This window comes from Gavialis gangeticus, unplaced genomic scaffold, assembly GCF_001723915.1.
Source record: "Gavialis gangeticus isolate Ggan-Ray unplaced genomic scaffold, GavGan_comp1, whole genome shotgun sequence".
Classification (NCBI taxonomy): Eukaryota; Metazoa; Chordata; order Crocodylia; family Gavialidae; genus Gavialis; species Gavialis gangeticus.
The window spans coordinates 84,617,762-84,636,722 of NW_017729031.1; the positions used below are offsets into that span (position 1 = coordinate 84,617,762).

General features: G+C 41.1%; 1 protein-coding gene across 9 annotated transcripts in view; it reads right to left on the minus strand.

Moving 5' to 3' along the window:
* Positions 1-18,961, minus strand: part of PCNT (pericentrin) — a 143,178-nt gene that overhangs the window by 70,237 nt on the left and 53,980 nt on the right. For all 9 annotated transcript variants that reach the window (XM_019523292.1, XM_019523297.1, XM_019523294.1 and 6 more), the window contains 9 exons: positions 18,167-18,743; positions 15,676-15,909; positions 14,350-14,514; positions 11,153-11,299; positions 7,970-8,121; positions 6,350-6,564; positions 4,581-4,789; positions 3,526-3,688; positions 504-647 (listed from right to left, as the gene is read on the minus strand). In XM_019523292.1, the coding sequence (XP_019378837.1) occupies positions 504-647; positions 3,526-3,688; positions 4,581-4,789; positions 6,350-6,564; positions 7,970-8,121; positions 11,153-11,299; positions 14,350-14,514; positions 15,676-15,909; positions 18,167-18,743 (2,006 nt within the window). The remainder of the gene's footprint in view (positions 1-503; positions 648-3,525; positions 3,689-4,580; positions 4,790-6,349; positions 6,565-7,969; positions 8,122-11,152; positions 11,300-14,349; positions 14,515-15,675; positions 15,910-18,166; positions 18,744-18,961) is intronic.

The window sequence follows — 18,961 nt, forward strand, 5'->3', positions numbered from 1 at the left end:
GGTGGTGCAGGCTCCCACCCTGGGGGTTTTTAAGAGGAGGTTGGATGACCACCTTACTGGGGTCATTTGACCCCAGTGCTCTTCCTGCCATGGCAGGGGGTCGGACTAGATGATCTGCTCAGGTCCCTTCCGACCCTTGAAACTATGAAACTATTGCAATTTTTCTTTTTTATAAATTTATCTGGGGCACCCAATTGCTTCTGACAGTCTCAGACTACTTCATATCATAGTTTCAACTCTTCTTTCCTTTCTCTCCTGTCTACATGGTACCAATTCATTAATATTTTAATTACCAAATGGAACCTAATTATAATTGAGAACCCTTCCATTCAGCATTGCTTCTAGTTTATCCTGCTTAATTTCTCCACAATCCTCCTATTTGTGACTACACTGTGAAACATGAGTGCCCCTCAGTTTATTAAAACCTTCCTTATCAACTTCTGTTTCTCCTACAATGGTGGCTAGAGCTCTCTTTTGACTTACTAGCTAATCTCACTTCTTACCAAGTATTGCCTGTTCCTGAGTTAGCTCCTGAAACCGTTCACGCAGGTTCTCCAATTCCACAACGAGGCGACGTTCAGATTCTTCTTTCAGATTCAATGCCTCCTCTAGGGCAGCTTTCTCTGCAACATAGCCTTCAATAATACCTTAAACCAAATGTTAAACAATTCTTATATAAAGTAGTATTCACTATGACCAAGAGGAACAAACATTTTCTTTTAGTTCAAGTAATATGACTTGGCCTCAGCTGAAACCACAGCTTGAGAGACTTTAAGTAGTTCCTGTATGACAATCTGCAGAGTCATTCAATGTACAAGTTATGAACTGTGGTTGATTTTATTAAATTACTTTATCACAACTCAGAAGGAACCCACAGTTTGCTACCAGAGCCAGGTTATATATCTCACAGACCAATGACACTGAAGGATCATTAAACTTTGATGACTGCTATTTTTCATAGGAGGGCACCTTAAGTGAGTTATCTGAAGAGAAGAAAACAAGTTTTTTCCAACTTCTCTGCAGAGGACTGAAATTTGAAGGACTGTAGTTTGTCAGGAAACAGAAAAAATATCATGATTAGAACATAAAAGAAACACAAAGCTGAGAGACTCAGGAGTGACCTAGGGTAGGACCCACAGGAGGAAAAATGGTAGTCTTTTTGAAGGGTATCAGCCCAGGCTAAAGGAATGTGGCTAAAGGAGAAAGGTGGTGAGCAAACTACATGATCTGAAATAGGAGTCTTACCTGGAACAGAGTCCAAGAAAGGGAAATTCAAATTCTCAAGAGACACTGACCCAATTCTGAAGAAAACTCCAGTGGCAAGAAAAGTAAGATAAGAAATGGTGTAAAAGTGTTTTATTGTTCTGTTTGAATCCATGCATTTCTTATGCAATGAAGGAAAGAATAATTGGCTTGAAACTAGGAATGTAAGTTGTGTTAAAAAAATTATCCATTTAACCTCCTCTAATTCTATCAGTTAACTGTTTAACTGATAACACATATTTATAGTTTAGTGACCTCCTGCAGGAAGGGCCCCAGCCCCTGATGTCTTTACTGTGCACCTGGTGCTGCAAAGGGCCCAGACTGCTAGCGGGCAGCTGTGGAGGAGCCACTAGGGGGCATTGCCCAGATGCAGATCTGCACTTCCTCTTGCCCCCACAGGCAGGGGCTGGGGCTGCAGATGGCTGAGGACATCTCCTGTACCCAATTCCCACTGCCACAGGGAGGGAGGTACCAGCCCCCCCTCCCCCCAGGGGTCAGTTGAGGCCTTCCTGCTACAGTAGCGAGACTCTCTGCCCTGTGGTGGATCTGCCTGGTGTCCCTGCAGGGGCAACAGGTGGCAGGCAATGGGCTCCCTGAGCCTCCTGCTGCATTTATGCTGCCATGGCCTGGACCTGGAAGTCCCCTCCACGCTGCTGGACTGGGCACTCCCCAGCACCCTGGTTGTAAGAGGGGTCCGGTCCCAACGGGTGAGCCTCTGCCAGGCATGTTGCATCCTTCCCCCTCCTGCCCGTGGTGCTGGGGATGCGTGGAGCCTGACTCAGCCCTGAGGTAGGGCTGAGCACATGGCTGCCTCAGCCCAAGGAGGCATCATGGCAGCTGAAGCAGGCAACGTCAGGTTTGAGGGGGCACTGCTGGCCCCTCATGCAGTACGCATAGCCCCAAGGCATTCCTGAGGGGCAGTGGACCAGCAGGGCAGTACAGCAGGAAGCCCAGGGGGAGCGTTAGCAATAGTGACCTCCCAGGCTAGGGCTGCTGCACCACTGCCCCTCAGGAACACCCTGAGGCCGCACTCACCACAAGGCACTGGTAGCAACCCCTCAGTCCCGACGCTGTCTGTTCCAGCTGCCATGGCATGGTGGGAAGTGCAGGGAGCCCATTTTCTGTTGCCCACTGCCCTGCCCAAACCCTGCCACTGCTGCCTGGCACCTCCCTCCCCATGGTGGCAGGATCTGGGCACAGGAGAGCTCTACAGCGCCAGCTCCATCCACAGCCCCAGCCCCTGATCCCAGGGGTCAAGGAAAGCCATGGCTCCGTAGCTGGGCAGCGCCCCTCTAGTGGCTCGGCTGTGCCCACAGCCCCATACCTGCTGCCCGTGGCTCCTTGCTAATGGCCCTTATGTCTTCACAGGCACACAGTGAAGATATGAGAGCCTAAGGCCGTTCCTGCCAGAGGTCACTAAACAGTAAATGGTAAGCAGTAAATAGGATAAATAAAACTGTTGTTTAACCACTTACATCCCTACTTGAAACCTATGTTAAATCTACATGTTACATGCATCAGTATCATGTCTTTGATAGAGTAATCTAAACCAATGTACCCACAAGGCTGGCATTCTGGGAAAGAGCTTATGCTTCACTGTGGAAACTGGGGGAGATGGCACAAGGCACAGGGCCAAAGCAGTAGAAACAGGTCTCAGCTCTTCAAACTGGGAACTAAACAAAGGAACTGCACCAAAGGAGGATGTCTGGAGCAAGAGCCTGGGCTTTTCTCACAAAGAGAAAGCTTAAATGCAAACAGACATATTTGGAGACGGTCGAGGGGAGCTGGTCAAGTTTGGCATCCCTGGCATACCTTGTCATCAAATATTGCTTTTAATGTCATGTTGGGATCATCTACAATTAACAGTGGATTTTGCTAGTTAGGAAGCCAAACATATCCACTTCTCCATTATATAAAGCAACCATTTGGAGCTAAGTGGGAAGGCAAAATAACTTTAAGTTCTGACATTTTTTTGCATAGACTATCCACCATGAGTACAAGACCAAACATTGCTCTACATCAGCAAATGTAATCTTGATGGAAAGAGGTAAATGCCACCTTTATGAAAAGAGAGAAATATGTTTTAAGTGGTTCAGAGATTTGGAATACAAAAGGATGGATCCACAAGTAGGCAAGGCAAGCAAAGAAAGCATAACACATTATACATAATCATAAAGTTCTCTTGCAAAGCAGTCTTTTTCAAATAAAGCATGTGAAAACCAAATGATACCTGAAAATGCAGGATCAGTTTTGTTTCCTTACCTTCTGCTTTATGAAGCTTTAGTGCCAGTTGATTCTTTGCTTCACTCTCCTCATTTAGACACTCCATTAGTTCCTGGTGCTGACCAACCACTTGGGCAGTTTCCTGATTTCTACGGCTAAATTCTTCCTCAAACTGAGCATGAATTTCATGAGTTTTCTCCAACTTAAAAATAAAAACTATATTGTAAGATCCAGAACACACAATAACTATAATAATACTGTGAGCTCTGATAAAAGGAAACTTCTTAAGATCTTAATGTGTGAATGTATTTATCCAAATACTCCTATCACAGTAAGTATTACAGCAGTAATTATAGTTTCATAGTTGTCAGGGGCTGGAAGGGACCTTACAGATAATCGGGTCTAGCCCCCCCCTGCGCTTGGGCAGGAAAGACTGCTGGGATCAGATGACCCCAGCACCAAATTACAAAGAGGTTTGCACCTTACTTGCTATGTATTCTTAACAGATTTTACTACAGGGTTTGGTGTTTTAGTACTTTTGTAGCCTACCAACTTTGAAGCTTTAAAACACCATATTTCTATACAATCCAGTATCTTATGGCTTGATTCTGTTCTCAGTAAAATTAGTTTTGCCGCTGCTTCTGATGAAGTCAAAGTGAGCATTTTTCTGTGTATTGCTTAACTCAGTACAAAATTCTCAATATGTCATCACTAAAATGCTTATAGGCTTGCTTGGAACTGCAGAGTAGGCTTGCTCTGCAGTACAGAGTGGAATGGGGATATCCCGTACTTCTGAGCTTTGCTGGTTCCCACATGGGACCAGGAAGGAATTTTCCCTGTTACTGTTTGCTAGTGGTGTCTGGGGTGTTTTGTTTTGCCTTCCTCAGAAGCATTGGGTGTTAGCCACAACCAAGGCTATGGATTTTTACAAGCTCTTGATGGGAATTAAATAACTCAAATTCCTGGCTAGAGGATTGTGCTTCTCATTCAGAGTCAGACTCATGGCTTCATTTGGTATCAAAAAGGAATTTTACCCCAGAGTTAGAAAGGCTCATAGGTATGTGTTAAGGCAGGTGTGAGAGATCTGGTCTTACCTGTTTAGTTGATTCTGTAACTAACTCCAGAAGTTTTTCGACAGCAGTACGCAAACGGTGACAAAATTTCGGGATCATTTCTTCATTTTCAAAGGCAAGATCTGGGTTCGCAAAAATGCTTTCACATAAATACTGGCTCAGTTCAGACCCCTCATCAGTTACTGCAGACACCTGGTTGTGTTCTGTAAGAGTCACATCAAGCAGCTCACCTATCAAAAATAATTTGGTTAATTGGAAAAAACTTACTCAAATTATTCTAGAACTAGCCATTCATTACACAACAGTTTGGTGTTACTCAAACAGTGATATTGCTTGGGTCTGAGTCAATATGCTGAACACATCAATACAAATATATTCTTTAATGATTAAATCCTGACATACTCCTTCACAAGGATTTGAAGATATTTTTGAATGGTATAAAACCACTTGAAGATCCCCAACAACAACAGTTATACCAGTAATGAATTTGGACCAAGTAAAAATAAACAATCTTAAGATGCAGGCAGCCTATCTATAGTACTTCATGCTGTTATATCAGGGGTGGGCAAAATATGGCCTGCAGGCTGGATCCAGCCCACCAAGGGATTTTTATCTGGCTCAAAGCAGGTCCCTCAGTCCTACCCAGACAAAAAGTAGAGGGCAGCCCAAGCTGTGGTACATGCAGCCAACTGCACCTAGGCACACAGCAGAGTTGGGGCAGTGTGGCAGCCAGATGGCTTCTTCTGGCTGCCACCACCTCACCCAACCCCACTGCATAGGCATCCCACCTCATCCACCCCACACCCACCACCAGGGTCACTGGACCGGGCAGGCAGGGTCTCCACAGAGACTGGCCTGGAACCTACGTAGGCAGGATGCGCTCGGCTGGGCAGATCCAACAGGGCCACAGGTGGGCAGGGAGCAGCAGCCAAGACAGTGGGATGGACAGGGTCAGGATCTTAGGGTGAGTTGGGGCTGAGGTCTGGTGTAGACCCATGATCTGCTGCCCACACATCCTTGCAGTTCCACGGGCAGGGACGTGCCAGAAACAGATTGCGGCTCTGCCCCAGGCCCTGGCCCCACACTGTCACTGCCACAAGATCTTGGCCCTAGCCCTGGCCTTGCACAACCACCCCACTCCCAGATGCAGCTCCCAATCCACCCATGGCCCCATCTTATCCACCTGACCAAGCACACTCTGACCACAGGGATCTCGTGCTGGTCTCCCTGGAGACCTTAAGGTCAGGGCTGGGATTGCTGGGCGGTGACAGTACAGGGCTGGGTACCAGGGCAGAGCCACAGAGGGAGTTGTGGTGAGCAGGCAGGGGGTGAGTGATGATCAACAATTCACCAAGTATCCCTAAGTGGCCCTCCAGCCCAAATAATTGCCCACCCTGTGCTATATACATATATGTATACATACACACAGATCCATGTCCCAGTGCAAGAACTGTTTAGCCATTCATTGTCATGATTCAGGCTGGCTGGTTATGCTACTCTAAAACAATTCATGTTCTATAAAGAAGCTGAGAAGCACTACTTATATTACATATAAAAGGACCTGTCCAGCCCTACATTGCCATAATCTGGATTGTCACAGAAAGACAATTTAATTAGGAAAACGTTGGAAAACTCCATCTTAACTGTGGAGAACCCCACTGGGTAAATACGAATGCACTGTCATGCAATATATCTGAGTACAGCTTTAGCAACATTATAGAACAGCAGCTTTAAGAGAAAAAAAAAAAACCCACACCTCCAATGTTCTATTATCAAGGTGATATACTCACTCTTTTCCATGTCATGCTTCTCTTTAGTTTTGAAGTGCTGCATGAATCCCATTTCTTCCATCAAACTACGGCTTTCTCTAGAATCTCCAGATGCCAGACTGTCATCAAGGCAGATACCAATCTTTTTACAGATAAGGTCTTCTGTGGCTATTATGGCTTTTACTGTTTCCATAAATGATTTCAAAAGTCGCTGGTGGGAGTCTTGCATTTTTTGCCTAAAATACAATATATTGCAAAATAGAACATGCTTGCATTAGTTATGCTCAAAGGGTCATGTTCTAATAAGTTAAATTCAAGGCCTCTTTGCAGGATTGAAAGATAGTGACACGGCATGTATTCTGCCACGTTCTGAGGTTTACCAACAAAAAGTCATTTGAATCGCAGAAATACAAAATATTTTCCTAAGGGTGGCCACAGTCAAAGCCTATACAGCCGAATTTGACCATGTGTCACAAGCTTTCAAATGTGAAATAGCTGTTTGGATGTTTATACACTGTGGTGCTACCTGAGACTTCATAAGATAGTTGTGAGCTACACTGTATAATGTTTCTAAGAGTCACAGTCAATGATTTATAGGGCAATAACTCAAAACAACTTCAAAATCTGGCAAATTAAAATTAAGAAAGTATAAGCATAAAAACAAATTCCAGCAACTTTCAAACATTACTTATACTAAGTTTAGGACCCTAAATTAAACTCACCTGTACTGATGCACAGTTATTACCAACCCCATGTGTTTGTAAATGTCAAAAGAAATCAACTGTTTGACACTTTCTACTAAAATGTAAATGTACAGAAGCTGTACAGTGTTTCCAAGGCATACCATAACATACAGTACACTTATTCTTACATTAATCACCAATGACTTCTCTACAAGGTCCTAAGAATACTTCAGTGTAACCAGATGTAAACTGTAAATGGTAAGAATCTATATTGCTCTTCCACATACAGCCAGAAAAACCTTAACTACTTCTTTTCAAACTGAGCTGATCTGTATGTCCATAAAGTATTAATATCACAGCTAACAAAGTTGGTGGCAGGATGCCAGTTGACATTTTCAAGGTTCCCAAGACTAACATTTTAGCAGAAAAAAATAAGATGGTCTAAGCCACATAGGTTTATTTGGCAATTAGCAAACTGGCCAATATCCCACTGGTCAGCTAATCCTGCAAGTGCATCAGTCAGCTGTTGGCAGAAGCCCTCCTTCTCTTCTGCAGGGGTGAAGTAACTGCTGGCAGAGACAAGGATTTCGTTGCCATAGGAGAGCTGTAAGAGCAGAGGCCCAAGTGCTCTTGATAAGGAACCTTGGAGTATGCAGCAGACTGTTTAGTGCACAACATGCATACAGCTTAAGGAGTTGTCAGGTAAAGCATGAGATACCTTTAATATGGAAAGCAAGCAGTGCCTTTAACATACAAAAACAGGATTCAGCAAATGGCTGCTCACATTACCGTGGGCAAGTTAAATAGCTTAGCACAGTATAAATGCCTGGATATGTTTAAAAGAGAATGGCAATATTGTCATTTCCCTATGTTTAGTTTAATTTGACATAGTTGCTTTTTTTTTATGAAAACCCAGATATAAAAACACTACTCACTATATGTCCCAAGATGTACTAACCTTTCATTCTGGGATAGGTCAATATCAGATCTCAGCATAGCTACTAAGTTCTCTCCTTCCTGGTTCTCTCTGTCCCGCCGCCGTAGGAGAGTCTCCAGCTCAGAGTTAGTTTCCTCAGTCTCATTACTCAAAGACTGCACCTTTTTTTCTAACTATGGGAAATGTAACGATGATGTAAGAGACAGAAAGCCAGTCATTTTCACCAAACAAGTAACATTTTACAAGTGAGCTTCTACTGCATCACAATTTACAAAAAACAAACAGAAAGTAGCAATCTATTAGGTCACAAACAACTCTGGAGATTGTAAGTGGAACCCAAGCGTCCAATACCACTGGAATCAAAAGGAGTTCAAAAAGACTAAAAAGTGGTAGTTATCCTTTTTTCCATTTCTAGTTTGTTTTTTAAAGACACCATTACATGTACATGCATAGTCCCAGGACACTAAAGTAAATGTTGGCAAGATTTTACGCAAAACATCCGAATGGCACTCTTCAATTAACTTTTGCATTTGTTTTTCTCCATTCATGCTTCAAGTACAGAAATTAATGCTGTGGCAGAGTTACCTGGTGAAGTGCACAATCTTCAACAGTGAAATGACTCAACCAGAATATCTCTCATCCAACCATCTTCCATTCTTTAGGTGTGAAAACCTTTTTGTCTACAAAACATCATTTCTTCTTTGCTCAGTTCACTTCACTATGTTGTTCTTTATAAAACAAACAGCATTTTTTTCAACTCCACACAGAATCTAGAACATTATCTGCATTAATAATGTTCCAGCTGATCACCTGAACAGAACAACAACTCTGCAACAACTCTGCATCAATGCAAATCAAGTACTTAACTGAACTGGGGGAGGGCAAGAAAAAAGTATTCCATTACTCTGCCAATATTCTGCCAGATTATTCATTAAATGCTGCATGAACAGCATGAAATACTAACACATCTTTTTCAGTAAAGGAAGTTCTCGAAGTTACTTTCCAGCCAGAAAACAAGTTTCATAGCAGGAACGTTCTGAAATACTATTGCTACATTTTCATCCGCAAGATTAGAATAAACCCTGGCATCTCCTGAATCATCAGAAAGCAGCACCACAACTAAGCTTGTATTTCATTCTTTTTCATTTCTAATCCTGACAACCAAGTTTCACTTTTAAACCAAATAAACCAAACAATTTACATTGCACTTAATTGGGCAATTTAGGCACCTCAACATACACAGCCTGCTACCATCTTCTAAAGTTTGGGGTTTGGGGGGAAAAGGGGTCTTGATTATATTTAGAATCACAGAAAATTAAGGTTACAAGGGACTTCAAGAGGTTATCTAATCCATCTCTCTGCTCAAAGCAGGACCATCTCCAACTAGATCATCCCCCCCACGTGTGTATTGTCACACTCCTTTCCGTGTAACAGGGAACCCCCTTTGTACACTCCCCTTCTGGACACTGATATAACAGAAGCCTCTTCTTGCCAGCACCCCCACCTTCTGTGCATTTCTTTTTCCTTCTAAGTATTGGCAGAGACCTAGCACACGCATTGCATGAGTGTGGCAAGACTTGGAGCAAGCCAGAAAGCTGAAGTGGCTTTCTGTAGAAGAAACCTGCAAACTACATCTACACATTAGTTGAGCCAAGTGTCACTAAAGAAAACAAAAGAACTAAATTACCCACTTCAAAGCAAAGCCTCTAAGATACAAGACAAGCCAAGGTACATTGAAAGCATGACTGTAAATATATCTTGGTGAACACAATCCCCTTTTGATTAAGACCTATTTCCCAAAGCAAACTTCCCATATCTGTCTAAAGTTTTATGCTAAATCAGTCTACGTGGCTACATCTAACCTAACTCACTTACTGTCCCCAGTGGCCTTTGATCCTCACTACCTCACACTGCATTTTTATATATTTCTCACAGTGCATTTTATTTTTTACCTGTCTCATCTTTGACCTGGCATTCTGTATTTTATGTTTTATACCTTTTAACAAGTGTATTTTTTAGAGTAAGTCATACCTTCTTGTATTACTAAAAATAATTATCATAAGAATGCATTGGAATTGTAATCACTGGAATTGTATTGCTGTATTGGGCTGGTCCCATCCCCCACATAAAATGTGATTATGGATGAATCAGTAGATAATTGAATGACAAAAGCAAGAGCTTCTGGCTGTTAATTGACAATAGCCTAGCCACAGGAACTTACCATTACAAAATTCTACTCTACAAGCCATTTTAAGCTAATCAAGCCACCTGGAACCTGCAAGGACCCAGCCATTGAGTCAATCTAGTCAAGTGTAGACTCCCAAAATTACACCAATCAGTCGGAACCCCCAATGACTGTGACTGACAACTGTCATGTACTACTCAAGATCCACGTAGGAAAACAACCTCCAAATTGGACAGCCAAGATGATGCTGGGGGATCACAGAAGTCTGCCAGAGAGGGATAAAAGCCAGTGAAGCGTGACCCTCAGTGATGCCCCCCTCATCCAGCACCCAACTTATTGAGACAGAAGGACAAGTAGGCAACCCTCTTCTGGAGAAGACATCACCTTGGAGGAAGCTGACCATCAACAGCAGACTCCAGCACCCTGGACAGGGATAAACCAACATTGGTGCTACACTACTACGGCAGCAATTGCGTGTGCAAGTATGCATATGTGTGTGTGTTAAGGTCGTTAGTACCTCTCATAACTCAAAGTTTGCCTTTCGGATTTTATTGGTAACTTCACATCCCATACAATAAATTAGAATTTATTATGATCCTGAGTTAGTCCTTTGTAGCCAATATTCCTATAGCCCTTACTTCCATGCAAACACTCTTGTGTTTGTTTTTTGTGAGATTGTTGTTATATTTCACCAGATGCCAGAATATCATTAACTATAATATAATCTAAAGAGATTTTTAAAAGTCACTAAAAATAACCGGGATTACAAATTCATTTTTACAAAGTCATGGCCACACTGAACCAGAGCACCGTACTTCAGTGGCTGGAGAAAACATTCCTCATAGCATACTGACTAACAGGAACAGCCCACAATACCTTGAGAACTAGTTAAAATAAACCCATCAGTATATAATAGAGTGACAGACCTTATCCATACATACAAATATGGAAAGCTAGTTTTAAAACATAAGGCAACAAAAGGACAATTAAAATCTAAATCTAAACATTTTCAAATTTACCTGGATTATTTTATTAGTCTTTTCTTGGAGCTGTACTGATAATGCCTCTCTCTCTTTTTGGCAAAGGACCCGTGCCTCTTCTGCTTCTTGTACCAGCACATCTTCTTTGTTATGCAAGGCAGCCTTCTTTTCAGCTTCAAATTCCTCCTGTATAAAATTTAAAAAAAAGACATTTGTAAAAAAGAACACTAGACAAACCACAAATAACTAATTTATACAAATACAATTCCAGTTTAACAAGAACTATATCACTCTGAAGAGCATTTAAGATGATGAAGGGACTATTTGGAGATGCCAGAAAGACATTTCCTGTACTGTTCTCAACAAACTTATGTAACTTTGTATTCTCAAAAGCATAGATACTTCATCAAGTTCTCTGTTAAGATGCAAGACATGGTAACAGCATTAAAAGAGTACAGGTGGGCATGCCACAAAGCCAGCAAGAAGAGCAGATGCTTGTAACTTCAATTGTTTAAAAAAAAGTGTCCTTACTACTGCTTCTTAAAGATTACCTGGTCAAGAACACAGCACTTCCAGAAAAACTATAAGGGATTAGATTTGCTAATGTCATACAGCTGTGTCAATACCAGACAGTGCCTTCTAGCAACAATATTGGGAATGATGTCACAATGTTGTAAACCAGAGGTGGGCAAAATGCGGCCCGCCAGGCCATTCTATCTGGCCTGCGGGGCCCCTAAAAAATTTGGAAAATTAATATTAATCTGCCTTGAGCTGCCTATCATGCGGCCCTTGATGGCTTGCTGAAACTCGGTAAGAGGCCCTCTGCCAAAAATAACTGCCCGCCCCTGTTGTTTGATACTGGGAGATTTACCCATACCATTTCAATAGTATCATTTTCTAGATCACCAAGTCACGGATTTTATAGAAGCAGTTACAAGGAAACACCTACTGAAAACTGACATGTATTAAAAAAACAAAACAAAACCACAAACTTCTTTTAAACTCAGATCTCAACATTAAAACTTATCCCAACCAATGAAGCTTCAGTTGAAATATATTTGAAAGAAATTAATTATAACTGATATTTTTAAAGCTTCTTCTTTTGAGATAGCCAATGCTGACAGACACTACTGATGGTATTATATTTAGTCTATCTGCAAACTAGTTTAGAATCTCACATACACAGAACTGAGAATTTGGTATAAATGTATACCAAGCTGTCATCGAATAGAATAGAAGGCTGTGCAAATTCAGTTATAATCAAATGATACTCTCAAATCTATTTCAAAGGATGTTCTTCCTGAGAAATCAAAGAACTTTTTTTCATTGTTTCAAATACTAAAATGAATAGAATGAACAGAACCCTCTTAATAGAAATATTGTGGTTGTAACATATACATAAGAATAATGATTCAAAGCCAAGATTAACATTTAATCCTTAAGAACATTTTACAGTTTATAGCATTTTATGCATGTATTTCAGATTAAAATATTGATCTCTGTAAAATGCCTAAAACCCAACCACAAATATAGGTGTTAAAAGACAAAATGCCAGCCTTACTACTTAGTTTATTTTTTCAGTATTGCTCAGATCGTTCTCCAACTCAGTATTGTTCCCAAAATTGCAAAGTACATGAAAAATACTTAATAAAAAATACGTCTTTCATACTAAAGCCAAAAAAAGTAAAACAAAAGGCGTCATTTTAAAAGACAGACTCTCATGTAGACCACTTCACCTCCCACTTAGCAAGTAATCCTCAGGCCAATACAATAGTTGATTACCAGGAATCCTGGTTTTCTATTTCCCACGGAAAAATGGAGTAAAACACAGATTTTCCCCCTTACTGGAATAAGCCACAGATTTCTCATTTTAGCAAAGAAACCTGCGGATTTTGCAGTTTTGCAACAACTGCTCTGCAGACTGGAAGAGCTGCAGCCTGCAAGGGTTTCAGGGGAATGGAAGAAGGGCAGTCAGGCAGAGGGCGCCACGCACACACATATGCACATGGCTACCAGGCAGCCTGGAGAGCAACTCCCACAGGTAAGCTGGGGGAGAGGGGATTGAGTTCCCCAATAGAGAGGGAGGGAGTTGGGCAGGGCTGGGGCTAGTGCCCAGCCGAGCAGCACATAGGGCTTGGGGCCCAGGGCCACAATGCATGGCTGCAGGGCCCCAGCAGGGAGAGAGACTGGGGGGTGGAGCTGGCTCCCTGCTGCTGCGTGCACTCCTGCGGGGGGGGCACATGCCCCCCAGATGTGTGCGGGTGGAGCCAGGGGTAGGCTACAATTTCAGGCTTCTGGCTTGCCGCCCTCCCCCAGAGCCTCCACAGACCAGTGTGTACAACCCAGCACTGCAGGGTACAGTGCAGCCACGCAGAAAAGCTGCTTGCCACCATGAGCTCTTCACTGCCCTGGTGACATCCCGTGCGCGCAACCCTGTGCTGTGGCCCCCACTCACGCAGGGAAGTATCACCAGGCCACCACGGTGTTTGCAGCAGCAAGCAGCTTTCTTGTATGGCTGTGCTGTGCTCTGCAACACCGGGTTGCACACACTGGGCTGCAGCAGCCCCAGGGGAGGGCAGCAGGATGGGAGCCCAAGCTCACAGCCTACGCCTGCCTCACGCACATATCTGGAGGGCACAGGTCCTCCTGCCCCCTGGGAGCACGCGCAGCAGCAGGGAGCTGGCCCCACCTGCCCAAGCCTGCAGCAGGAGGGAGCCAGGCTCTACTCCACTGCACTACCTGCCCCCTCCTGCCAGGGGCAGGGGGCTGCAGACCCTGCTCCCATACCCTTGGCAGCTGGGGGTGAGGGGCACCAGCAAGGCTGTGAGGGGAAGGGCACCAGCAGGGCCAGCGGATTGTGCAGGCCTTTAAATTTTAATAATGGACTTGGGGGGTTAATTAGAGAATCTGCAATTTTTTATGAAAGAAGTTGCAATTTTTTTAATCAGGAAAAGCCAGGATCCCTGTTGATTACACAGAAAAGTAACATTAGGAGCATAGGTGTATTTTTAAACTTTCAATTTCTTAGACCCAGATAACAAACCAGTGAACTAGCCTACAGACTAATTTAGGAGATGGAAAAGATCACATATCAGCAACTCCAGTTACTACAGCTTTATGATTTAAAAAAGAAAATGAAAAAAAGTTGCACAATACTTGTTCAATCTCAGAAAAAAAATGATCAGCCAACACACAGTTTGGCATTTATGCTAGGGTACATGTTAGTTAGATCCTACCTTCAGCTGTGTAATCTGCTGTTCCAGTAATACCTCTGATTGACACTTCAGCAGTTCAATCTCCTCCTGGAACTGAAGCTGCTGTTTCATTTTTGCCTCCTCAAACTGAGCTAGGAGAGCTGTCCTCACAGTTTGCACTTCAGAGGCAGAAGCAGAGGCATACATCTGAAAAAGAATTTTTAGGCACAATGTTACCGTTGTGCTGCCCAGAGGAGGTTGGAAGAGAAACTAGTTAGCTCATCAGTTCAGTTATACTTCTGTAACAGTTTCCCCTCCAAAACTCAAAGCCAAATTCTCAGTTGGTACCAAATGCCATCTCAAGTGAAGAATACAAGATCTGATTTCTGGCAAGGTGGCAAAGTTACAGGGAAGTTGAAGCAGTCTACTGTTTCTTATCTCGAGGGTTGTTTGTCATGTATTATAAACCACTTTAAGCCTTTCTGGATAGGGTGGGATTCAAATCTAAACACCAATGCATTATATTACAGTTGGATACACTTTGTTGGATGTATTTTGAAATAAGTTTTAATTAGTGGCTCCTTAGTATACATTAGTAGCTGTAGAGTGTATACTACAAGAATAATGAAGTCAGTCATTTGACACCTTACTATACCATCTGTGCAAATCAGAATTGAATGATGCAAGAAATAATGAGGCTCAGTTATACTTCAATATTACCTCAAAAATATAACACCAATTTAGAAGCTTAAAGTTAAAACATGTTTTTAGTATTCATTAAAGAAGCTTGCTGACTTCTTGAATTCTGTGCATCTACCAGAAATAACAGATGTGGACAAAAGGCTATAGACAGCAAGGTTTTTTTTTTAATTTGCCTAATTCCTATTTTTAAAAACTACATCTACTTAGAGTGTCACAGAAAGTCAACTCAGCTCAAAACAGTCCACTTGTACTCAGGGCTGGACTTCAAGACAATAGTCATTTTCCCTAAATAGACAATGCACCATTAAGTACTGAAGTCTTTATTAGGTGTATATATTCAGCATAATGGAAGTTTTAATTTTTCAGTTTAAAAATAAATAAAAGTAAAGTGAAGGCACTTTAGGGCTGAAAAAATTCCCACATCCACTGGCATTATCAGTTAAGTAAAATCATATTTTATGATAGTAAATCAATTTATGGTTTTCATTAACTTTAGATTAAAGTGTTTAAAACACAGCTACTTTGTCTCATTTCTTTACTGAAGCCTGCAAACCAAAACAGCAGCCAGCTACAGAAATGGCTGTTTATTATAGTAATTAATAAAGCTGAATCAGTTCTATTTTAAAAGATAATCATTTTAGTTTTGGGTGTGTTTGTAGTTCTGACCTCCTGTTCATGTTCATGCTGTACTTTTAGCTTTTCAAGCTCTTTCATCAGCTGCTGGGAATATTCCTCTTTCTGTTTCTGAATTTCTGCAACATGGAGATCCTGAAGTTCCTGCAATGCCTTTTTATGATGTTCTTCCATAATCAGTACTTCTTTATGTAATACATCCAAAGCTTTACGATTTTCTTCCTCCAACAAACATCTTTGATTTTGAAGAGCTGTGTTCAATTCTTCCTATAAAAATATTCATTAAAAAAAGACATTTTGTAGCCAATTCATAAACCCTGCTGCCCTATACATTAAAAGTGCAATTCTCTGCATTGCGAGTTTTCAACTCGGGTAAATTAATATTAACTACCAAAATTTCCTCCTGAGACTTGAGAACATGCTCCAATTACCTTTGAGTTAATTTTTCAAAGCTGTCTAGTCATAAGAAATGACACCTGTGTAGGTCTCCTCAATCCCCAGCCTCACAATTCTTTACTCTCAGGGACTGTTTACACAGGTACAAGTAGGAAATTTAGCTAGAATCAACTAAAGTATTAAAGTGCACTAAATCATTCTGTGGTCATTATTTTGAATAAGCCTTTCTTAATTCAGTTTATCCAAATTCATTTAATGACATCATTCTGAATACCCATGTCTAATACATCTCAAACTAAATTTAAATTCACTTGTAGTTGATTTAGATTAGCTTTCTAAGTGCCCCCACATAGACAATCCCTCACAAGCACATTCTTAACTTTAGGGAGTTTTTTTTTTTTTTTTTTTTTTTAAACCAAACAACACCCTGCTGCTTTACATTACCTTCCCTGTATCAAAGGTGAGGCAAACAGGAATCCACACCCAGCATTAGGAACGCACTAAAGCAGCACAGGAGTCTAGTGAAATGTTAATACAAATTAAAGGTGCTGCCCTGAAAAGTGCTTTCTTGACTCAGGGACTTAAACTAGCTTATCAATGTATTTACCCTGGGTGCAGTAAAAAAGATTTCCCAATTTAGGCTCTACATAAACAAACCAAAGGATACCCCTTTGTGCTGTTACTTGGCAGAAAGAAAAATAATCAGGAGCATCTGTGGGGACTTAATTTCCTAGCAACAAGCTACTACCTTGTCTCTGGGACTTAAATGATATAAGAGAAACAAAGAACCCTCAAACATACTTTGTAAGCTGGTATTTCAGAAGATTGGAACTGTAACATTTTCTGTAGTTTGTTCCAATTAACAAAATTATACCAAACTAAAACTTGAAGGGTTTTTAGATTTACAAACAGATTCTGTAGGTCAACAATACATTAGGTAATTTTGCATCATTTTGACAACATACTAAACAAAACATAATAATTCAATGAAATACAATGGTGTTAGCTTCTAAAAATTCCCCATGCTAACTAAATTGTATTAAAATACTTAATGAAATACAATTCGCTAAGAACAAAATGTTTTACTCTCCCCGTATTAGAAATGAAACAAAGAAATTACTATTTTATCACAGCTCTCTCTCATGCCACCCCTCCATTTATTCAACTTGCCCAAAGAAAATAAACAATATTCAAAATGTGCAATTTACAACCTCTCTGGATGATGTACCAATAAAAAAAAAGTCAGATTATGGGGGAGGGAAACAGGGAAGGGACTCAAAAGGCAGCTATACTAAACTGTCCTTAAAAATTAATCAGGGCTTCCTTATTGGGCTGCAATGCCACTTTCAAAACTTTAAATTATGTGGCATGATATTTAGCAACTGTAGGCACCTCCTAATCTGGGTTTTTGGCAAATCTCATCTTGATATCCACATTTCAAAACAACGATTAAAAAAAATTACTTTATATAAAGCACCTGATTTTACTTCTCCAACATAATAATTATATACAAACAGACAGATAATGTATTATCAGATTAAGTACAAGAAATGAAGAAAAAGCACAAGCTATTTTCTCATTCCCAAATGCTAGGACTTTTATATTTTTTTTCAAATGCAGTGCAAAAAAAGGGAAATCTTCAGATTGAAAAGGTGAATGGCAAATCAAACAGCAAAGCGAGTATGTACCCTACCTAACTTGGATACTCCTGGCAGTGTAGCCACAGCAGCATGGAATTCAGTGGTGCAAAGTCAGCTGAACAAACTGAGTAAAACTCAGGTAAAGACCCCTTAGCGGAGTTTTATGCTGCTGTAGCTACACTTAAGAGTACTGAAGCCAGCGTGGCTATGTCAAAATGAGCTACTGTCATTGAAGTGCCTGAAGTGCAGACATACCTTTAGAATGTAAACTTTAAAATTAATTACATTTAAATACAAGTAAGCTTATAAACCCTTTTGTTTATAATAGAATAAATAATTATTTCTTCCATCATGATGGAATTTACTTACAGCTCTCATGAGCAAATGGAATTAAACACCTACAGAATACACATTTAACAATGAGCACTTCTCAGATAAAAGTCAGACATCAGACAGGACTATCTTATTGTATTATTCCTCTCACCCACCTTATGAACTTCTTCCAGTTCAGCACCCATGGCTTTAAGTTTTTCTATATGAAGAGTAGCCAGTTCAATTTTCAGATTTTCGTGGGAAAGGTGCAGCTCTTCAGAATGCTTTAATTTCAACCTCTCTTTCTCCTCAGCTAAGAGCACTTGATTCTCCTTATCCTTCTGATGCAGCTGTTCTCTGTGGTTCACCTGTAGTTCCTCAAGAGTTTTCTTGTGCTCATCTCTTATGTTCTGAATTTCAGAAAGGTATGAAGACTCCAAAGAATCCAGATTAGACAAGTGTTTAGCCTCCAACTCATCAATTTGTGCTTGATGCTTTGTTTGCAGCTCAGCTACATGAGCTTCAAGCAGAGCCTGCTGTTTGCTTTGTAATGTAGATTTAAGGGCCTCAATTTCAGTTTGGTGCTTTGTCTGCAGCTCAGCTGTGAGGGATAAAATCTGTTGCTTATGCTTCTCCTGTAATTGCTGACTTTGGAGTTCTAGCTCATTTATGTGTTTCCCCTTCAACTCTTGGAGGAGAATCTCTTGCTCTGTTGTGAATGTTTGAGTCATAGCTTTGTGTTCCTCCATAAATCTAAATTATTTCCAAGAAAATTTAAATTAAAACATTGTCAATAATGCACAGATAAGATCCAAAGAATAAAAAAAATAAGTAGGCAAAAAAAAATTAAGCCCAAAATATATTTCATTATGAGACACTCCATAGCTTTTATCTCTAGACTAGCCAATTGCCCATCAAGAATGATGGGTGGGGGGGCGGGACGGCCAGGGACGGAGGCCTGTGTCTGGCCC